At 48.1% G+C, this 8,401-nt stretch overlaps 1 protein-coding gene across 3 annotated transcripts; it reads left to right on the forward strand.

Moving 5' to 3' along the window:
- The first annotated feature begins 18 nt into the window (after positions 1–18).
- LOC123085426 (uncharacterized) lies at positions 19–6,445 on the forward strand. Of its 3 annotated transcripts, none has more exons than XM_044507059.1 (3): positions 19–377; positions 2,512–2,705; positions 6,196–6,445. In XM_044507059.1, exons 1-2 carry the CDS (start codon positions 87–89, stop codon positions 2,647–2,649), a joined length of 429 nt encoding a protein of 142 aa, XP_044362994.1. In that variant the 5' UTR covers positions 19–86; the 3' UTR covers positions 2,650–2,705; positions 6,196–6,445. The 3 variants fall into 3 exon arrangements, with proteins under 3 accessions (XP_044362994.1, XP_044362992.1, XP_044362993.1); XM_044507057.1 differs by lacking the exon at positions 19–377 and adding an exon at positions 386–2,163; XM_044507058.1 differs by lacking the exon at positions 19–377 and adding an exon at positions 386–2,163 and having other exon boundaries at positions 2,533–2,705.
- The last annotated feature ends 1,956 nt before the right edge of the window (positions 6,446–8,401 follow it).

Consider the following 8,401-nt stretch of genomic DNA (forward strand, 5'->3'; position numbering starts at 1 on the left):
CCAGATTGGCCCATCCATTTCCCCGTTCGTTCCGACCGTTCATTTGCATCCCCTTTCCTTCCGCTGGCGCGAGGGACGGGAAGATAATGGCGGCAGCGTGCTCCCTCTCTCCCCTCCCTCTCGCGCCACCCGCGATACCCAGGCCAGCGCTCTTCTCGAGGTGCGTCGCTGCTCCGCGCCGTGGTAGGAATGCCGGGGCAGGCACCGGGCGCTTGCGCCTCGCCAGGAGGCTGCGCCCGCCTGCCGCCGCCATCGAAGAGGTGGAGCAGACCGAGGCCATGATGAGGGTGGCCGCCGACGACGACAGCATCACCGCCACCGTGGTGTCGGTGCTGCTCACGGTCTCGTTCGTCGGGCTCTCCCTCCTCACAATCGGGGTGCGTGACGCGTCTGTTCTTTGTTGTCTGTCGAATCAGTTCGCTCCCCCTTGAATAATGAATGGTGGGAACTACGTGGCCGAATTCTTTTTGATAAACCACGACGTCGAGGAAAAGATGGGAGCAGCAACGGCTCGCTCCCCCGACCCCGACCCTGCGCCCCTCCACCAGCCCTCACCGGCGGCGGCCACCCTCTCAGCGCCTCGCGTACTCCCTCGCCCACGGCCGCGGCCCCCTGCCTGTAGGATTCGAGCGGAGAATGGAGGTCAGAGGGAGGTCCAGATCAACCGCTCGCGCTGCTCCAAGGCTGCGTCGACGACCACTCCGGCTCCGCCGCCCGCCGCCCCCGCCTCCATTGTCGGCTCCGTCTCCACTGAGCCGCCGGAGCCTCGGGCGTCCCCCAAAGTTGGGCTCCCCCAGCTCGATCCAGATCAGGCGGATCTGGATTCCGTCTCCCTGTCGCCTCCGGCTGACCGGAGCCCTGCTCCTGCAGATGTGACGGAGGTTCTGCTTGGGGCCAAGAGTGGCTGCACAGCCGTTGTTGGTGAGAAGGAGGTGGAGTTGGCTCTGCTGTTGCATCCGGCGGCCACACATGGCGTCGTCCCCTGTGTGCAGATCCCGCCTTGCCCCGATGTTGGGGATGGGGCCGAAGTTGCTGCCTTGGTTACGCAGTCGTCGCCGGGTGAAGATGCTGAGTTCGTGCCGTGCACGCCGCTGACCGTCGCCGAAGGCCTCACTTCCGGCGCTGCAATGATGGGGGAGCTGGCGCCGCTGGCGACGAATGCTGCTGTGGATTGTGTGTCATCAGCTTCTTGCTTTTCCGTGCCGTCTTCTTGTGATACAGCGCAGGCCGTGGATGCTCAGCCTGGGGAAGGTCCTTGGATTTTCGTAGGACGAAAGGGTCGTCCCCGTGGCGATGTGCGTTGTGACCATGCTTCTCAATCTGCAAAGCTTGTGCAAGCTGCGGCCTTCAGACGGAGAACCTATGGACGATGTTTCCGCTGCTTGGCTCCGGACCACAAGGCCGCCTTCTGCCGCGACCCGATTCGATGCCTCACATGTCTCCGCTCTGGGCACCGTGAGAGGGATTGTTGCCTTCGCCTCTCCTCCGTCAGAGCTCCTCGCCGCTGTGCGCGTGCCTTTCCAGCTCCGCCATGTCCGTCCTCTGATAGCCGCTCTTGGGCTTCCGTTGTTGCTCCTGTAGTGCATGCTGAAGTTCTCGAGTCTGTGAGGTTTTCTGAAGCTTCTAGTGGAGGTAGTTCTGATCATGAGGTTGTGGCAAAATCTTCTGAATCCTTGCTTGCCTCGAGTGGTTCTGATCCTCAGGTCATGATGGAGCTGGCGCTCCGTCCATTGCATAAGCTTGAGGACTCTTTGTGCTTGTGGTTGGCACGTGCAACCAGCTTACTGGAGCGGGCGGAGGCATCAGTTGGTCTGCAGGGGTCGTTGCCGACGACGCAGGCGGCGCTGGTGGCAAACCACAGGGACCAAGGTACTGAGGACATTGGCAACACCATGCAGCCGCTGACCTTGGGGTTAGTTGCTCCGGTGGTGACCACTGAGATCAGCCTAGCTAGTTCTATCTCCGATGAAGTACAGGCTGTTGCAAAAGGCTGCGCTTTCGCGATTGATGAAGGTGACACTTTGCATGACTTAACCGAGCTGATCAAATGCCTCATTGCCATGCCTGCGATCACCCAGGGATTGATTCGCCTTGTCAAAGCGGAGCAGACCAAACATGCCAACCAGGTGGTATGTGCCGCCGTGAGGGTCAACTCTGCAACATGTTAGTCGCCGCTTTGTTTCCTCTTCTACGGTATTTTTTATTTTGGGAGTAGTTCGCATGAGGTTTCGCGGGTTTGCTTGTTGCGAGGCGTCATCCGCGGTGTCGGGCGTTAGGTGTTTGAGTTCTAGTGTGGGCTTGGCCCTCGATGTATCGGTTTTCGCTCAGTTTTCCGGCAATTAACTGGGCAGCTATCTTCTTCTTAATTAATGAAAAAGGCAAAGCTTTTGCCTCTGTTTCGAAAAAATAATAATGAATGGTGGCGAATTGCGTTGATGGACAGTGTTATTTTTGGATTTCGGTGCTGATTTCGTAGGTATTTTCTGGTTTGTGTTTTTGCTGGAAATTCAGGTGATCTATCTGGCGGTGCAGGACTTCTTGCAGAAGAGGGAGAGCGAGAAGTTTGAGAGGGAGGAGGCTGAGAGGCAGAAAGAGGAGGCGAGGCAGAAGAGGGCCAAGGCCAGGGGAAAGAAAAGAAATCGACGATGACTGCTTCTTCAGTAACCTCAGTGTGAGAACCCATGGCTGGTTCTTCTGTAACCTCGGTGAGCAATTCTTAGCTTTTCTGCCTTTGCTTCTTGGAATGGCAGTAATATTAGATCCAATATTACAAATTTAGTATTGGTGAGTTTGTCTCATTTTCTACCAAGCACTAGAATATGACTAGCAAAATTATTCGACCAGACCTCCCAAAAAAAATGTATTCAGCCACCGTATATGCTACAAGCAGAAATTTGTACTTTAGCCGCGGGTAAAATGCTTACGGTGTGACAGCAAAACTCTATTACATGTTTTACCATCAGATGCATTGTCATACTGGACCAAAGAAACATCTCACACTCACATTTGAAAGTTTTTCTTTTAAAAATATCTCACAGAAACATGTTTTTAGATGGAAGACGTGCCCAGCTTTACAGATATGAAGTCCCAAACCGGCCATCAAGATAGCAAAACAGGATAAACTAATAGTAGCAATGTTCTATGAGTTCATCATTTTTACAAGAAAACTCTAGACAGAAGACAAATACAAAAGAACCAACACATCGAATTTTGTACTATGGATACAAAAGAACCATGACACTCGCATATGGACGTATTCATGCACACCTCAAAAAATAGTATTCAACCACCGTATATGCTACTATCAGAAATTTGTACTTCAGCCACAGAGCAGAAAAATGGAGAGGGGGTTTGCTGACCCATGGTTCAGCTGGTCCATATCTCTAAACCGCAGGATGCGGATTTTGGTATCTCGAGATCCATACAGCATTGTGAACTCAATGAGTATAGTGCACAATATCCAAAGTCTAATTAAAGTGCGTAGTATCCAATATTTACATTTTTAGAGCACCGGTTTTGTGCTTTTTTATCTCCCAGAGCACAAAATGGATCATTTATTCATAAAATTTTGCACCCATACAGAAGACGTGAACACATACAATGTCAAACAAAATACAGATTTTCTTTTAATGTATTTTTAACGATTTTACCATGTGTTGTGCTTTGCGTTTGTGTGCTAGGTGGGATTAAAAATATGATGAGCTACAGTAGCCTATGCTGAAAAGCGTGTATCCCCACACGAATAAACGGTAGATAGCCATGGTTCAACCAACTATTAAAAAAAAGAATATTTATGGTGTCACAACAAACTTTATTACGTGTTATGCCATTAGATGCATTGTCATACTGGATCAAAGGAAGAAACATCTCACACAAACATATGAAAGTTTTTCTTTTGAAAATATCTGACAAACTACATGTTTTTAGACTAAAGGCGTGAGGCGCGCCCAACTTTACAGATATATAAACCCTCAATTCGGCCATCAAGGTCACAAAAACAGGATAAAAATAACTGGAAAAAATGGTATACTGAGTTCATTAGTTTTACAAGAAACAAACAACAACAACCACAACAACCAGGTTGGGTTAGGCTAGAGTTGAAACCCATAAGATCTTGAAACCAAGTCATGGTTCTGGCACGTGGATAACTAACTTCCACGCACCCCTGTCCATGGCTAGTTCTTTGGTGATATTCCAGTCCTTCAGATCTCTCTTTACGACTCCTCCCATGTCAAGTTTGGTCTACCCCGGTCTCTCTTGATATTATAAGCGCGCTTTAACCGTCCACTGTGCACTTACGCTTATGGAGGCCTGCGTTGTGTATGCGCAAACCATCTCAAACAATGTTGTGCAGTGATCTAATTGCTTTAACTGTCCGCTATGCACTAGCGCTTCTTGTCCTAAGACTTCACCGTCGGCATTGACATAACGTTAGATGGATGCTCTAGCCAAAGCTCACCCCATATAGCGCATTTTTATATGCAATACACTTTTATTTTGCCATACAGCTAATTTTTTGTTCAATTGGCCTAGTCTGCTTGTCTTTCTGAATTCAAGAAAGCTAAACCCTGGATTGTGCATTAGAAGTGAGCATCATGGTTATACAATACTGTTCAAGTGCCCATAAGCATGTTAATTACTTTTTATTGCTACACTTGGGTTCCACCCTCAGAGAATTAATCTGGTGTTTTCTCCTGTTACGGTGCTTCCATGCCACGTCGACCAATGCTTACATGCACGCTCGTCGAAAGTCACATATGCATTTCTCTTAAGATGATTATTTTGTTGACAAGGGGAATGTGGACAGTGTCAACAATATATGATTACTGCTCTATACAACATCATTTTCACCACTTAATCCGCTTACATTCTCATAATCATTCACAGATGGCTATACCAGTTGGCTGATGTTAACACATCAGCTAATTTTGCATAGAACATGTTTCTCGAAAAATAAATGCACAGAATACATGTGGGCCTCTATCTTTTCTTTGTGACATTTTGGTATATAACAGGAAGGTAGAGAGAACATTTCAGGTCCTGCCACCCCATGAAAAATTATACTATTCTTTGTTGAAAATTCCAACAATATTGACATAGAATCAATCTATCATGTCATATAATTTGTTATTTGAATCTGGCATAGATTTCCAAACAAAAAAGACAAATTCACCACCCAATCTTCTTACGTTCTTGATCATTCAGAAATGGAAGGATGGAGGTGATGCCAGCTGGCAGATGTTAACAGAGCAGCTAAATTTGCATCCAGCGCATGTGGGCCTCTGTCTTTTTCTTTGTGTCTATTTGGTACATAACAGGAAGGTAGAAACATGAGAACATATCAGGTCCTGTCACCCCTCGAAAAAATTGTACAATCCTTCATTGGAAATTCCGACAACATTGACATGGAATGGTCTATCATGTCATATAATTTGTTAGATGAATCTGATCTAGATTTCCAGACAAAAAAGACAAATTCACCACAGTTTGCTTACATTCTTAGCATCCTTCAGAAATGGAAGGATCGTGGTCATACCAGCTGGCAGATGTTAATAGAGCAGCTAAAAATTTGCATCAAACGCATGTGGGCCTCTGTATTTTCTTTGGGACTGGTTGGTAACAGGAAGGTAGAAAACATCAGATCATGTTAGGGCCTGCCACCCCTGGGAAAATGATACAGTTGTTCTTTGAGAGTTCCGATAACATGGATATAAAATCAATCTAACATGTCATATAATATCTTACAAAAATCTGGTCTAGAATCGGTGACCCAAAATAGAAAATTTGTTATGAGGGCAAAAGGATAAACATAAAGCTAATATTTATAGTTTTCTCTTTATACTTTATGCAGGAGGCTAGATTATATAAATGATTTATCTAAAGTTTTTTCTCGAAATTTTTGAATGACCACTCACATCGCTTTCGGAGGGACAGCAGCATGGTAGGCTGGTAGCACCATAATGTGATGGCAATGGATATGTTCTCCACAAAAACAGAAAAATAATGTTACTTGACCTTTCAAATTGGTCGTCTTTGTTTGCCTTTTTGAACTCGGAGCATGTATTTAGTCGTCCGTGTTGTATCTGTGGCTAGAATCCACTTTTGCCCTTTAGTAATTCCTGATGTTCAAAATTCCATTCGGCTATACTTTGAGTTATGCATTCACTCACGGTGTTCTATTCGGTATCAATGCAGATCATTCTCTGGGATATGATTTTTGTGCTGGTTTCGTGTCAGTTTGACGTTGCGGCGGCTCCTTTCTCGTGTTAGTTCAGTTCAAATGAGCTCCGTGTCCTGTCAGTTATTCAGGATGTGAGTCGTGAGTAAGAGTGTGTGTACTGCAAATGCATGGTAAATTATATATCTCGGTGAGTTGACTCGTCAACATGTTACACACGTGTCATTTTCATTTGAATACGAATCAGATGACATGCTTTTGATGATATATATATAGACCAAAGAGGAATTCTCTTCCTCTTTTTGAAAAGAACACTATAGCACATTTTCGTTAGTCAAAATGAGGACCTAAAAACCGACGCCGACCGAATAAAACCTGACGCGTGCGGTCTCCCGTCCTGAAACAAGGCACCCTTCTGCTGTCGAGGCCAACCGACAGTTTGCTGAAAAGTTTGGACAACCCCAAAACACTTGCATTGAAAACAAAGGCCGAAGCACTAAGCATCAAAGCAGCCTTTCTGCTGGTTGAATTTCTACACGCCGCATGATGATATATTTCAGAAGTTTTTTTTCTCTTTTGAGAAACCTGATGATTATTTTAGATGTTCCGTCGTTCGTGTGGCGACGCTGGATTCGGGCAGGTTTGGCAGCGCCCTTTTCTCTCGTACATACGCGCGAGCCCTGAAAACGACAGCCAGCGCACCCGTCCATGTTCGTTGGGCGTTGCTTTCCCTTGTGGAAGCGCGAACCAACGGGGAGAAACCTGGTCCGTCCATTCTGAGATGCGCCGATGCCGAGGGCCCACGTGGGCAAAAGGTCCCGGTGAAGCCCCCGCAGCTGGATACTGCTGGTCCGCTGGATGTTCGTGGCATGGACGGTGGTGGATGGACATGTGTAGCCTCGGCGGAACCTTGGAAATGAAAGCGGTTGCACAATGATGGATGCATCATGGAGTGTATCATATGCGTGCACGTTGGATGCTGGGTTGAACCAATATTTTCTTTCTTCTCCTAGACAAGGCATCTTGATAGGTAATTTTGATGTGATATGATGGTGTATGGCGGCCACTCTTCTAAGCTAACACACCATCCTCGGATCGGATAGGCACATGAACCGAACCCATGTGTATATGTATGCATATATATGTACTAGTAGTGGGAGTTGAAAAATAGGAATTCTTCTTTTGTTTACAGCATCTCCAACAGCCGCCCAACACGCGGCGCGCTAAAAAGTGCTTTGCAGCGCGTTCATCGTCTGAAAAAGCGCGGCGGGCAGCGCTGGCTCCAGCAGCCGCGTTAAAATTTAGCGCGCGCTGATGAAGTTATGTACCTAGGATAGGGGCATGGACCTGTCCTAAGTACCCTATCCAAGGACATCCCTAGAAGAAGTCACCTTTCAATCGACTTGGAGGTATCCCACTCGACAGATTCAAGACACTCGACCATGAAGCAATCACTCGACCAAATTCCAACCACTCGACTGCCAGGAGATCTAAAGTCACCCTGCATGCAAACGGTCGGTCATTAAGTAGCTTTTATGGTCATCATAGCACTTTATTAGGGGCGTTACCAGTAACCCCCAGTCTTAATGTACTTTAAACCTTGCATTACTGAGGGCTGGAGGGGCCTGGTGAACTCTATATAAGCCACCCCCCTCCTCAGTATCAAGGGTTGTCACCCCTGTTATTCATACACACACAATTCAGTCGACCGCCTCCGGGCACCGAGACGTAGGGCTGTTACTTCCTCCGAGAAGGGCCTGAACTCGTAATCCTCGTGTGCTTACAACTCCTCCATAGCTAAGATCTAGCCTCTCCATACATACCCCCCTACATCACTGTCAGAGTTAGAACCACGACAGGTGGCGCCCACCGTGGGGCTAGGAGTCTTAGCGCCTAGTTTGTGAAGTTGCGATTTTTTCCGATCTCCTTGATCATGGTTTCGAGCGGAGCTTTGGTGGAGGGCCGCGAGATACGTCTCGGCACGCTCACGTTCATCGCCGACGACTCCGCTTGGCTTCAGGAGGCTCCACTCGACGTCGACGCGCTCCCCGTCCGCGGGGCGACGCACTTTCGCGCATGCGTCCGTGGTGTCCTCCTGCGGTAGCCGTCGACCCAGTATCGGTCGGCTCCCGTGGCATCTCCCCACCCCGTTTCTCGCCGGCCCAGGCGCTTCGGTCGGTCGAGGCTTCAGAGGTGGGTGAGGCATGCGGTGGCCCGCCAGTC

This window comes from Triticum aestivum, chromosome 4A, assembly GCF_018294505.1.
Source record: "Triticum aestivum cultivar Chinese Spring chromosome 4A, IWGSC CS RefSeq v2.1, whole genome shotgun sequence".
Lineage (NCBI taxonomy): Eukaryota > Viridiplantae > Streptophyta > Magnoliopsida > Poales > Poaceae > Triticum > Triticum aestivum.

Bases quoted from the DNA above. Each gene is read 5' to 3' on its own strand.
- LOC123085426 (XM_044507057.1), top strand. From the start codon at position 435: ATGAATGGTGGGAACTACGTGGCCGAATTCTTTTTGATAAACCACGAC. The intron at 2,164-2,511 runs GTTAGTCGCCGC...CTGGAAATTCAG, and splicing joins GAGGGTCAACTCTGCAACAT to GTGATCTATCTGGCGGTGCA.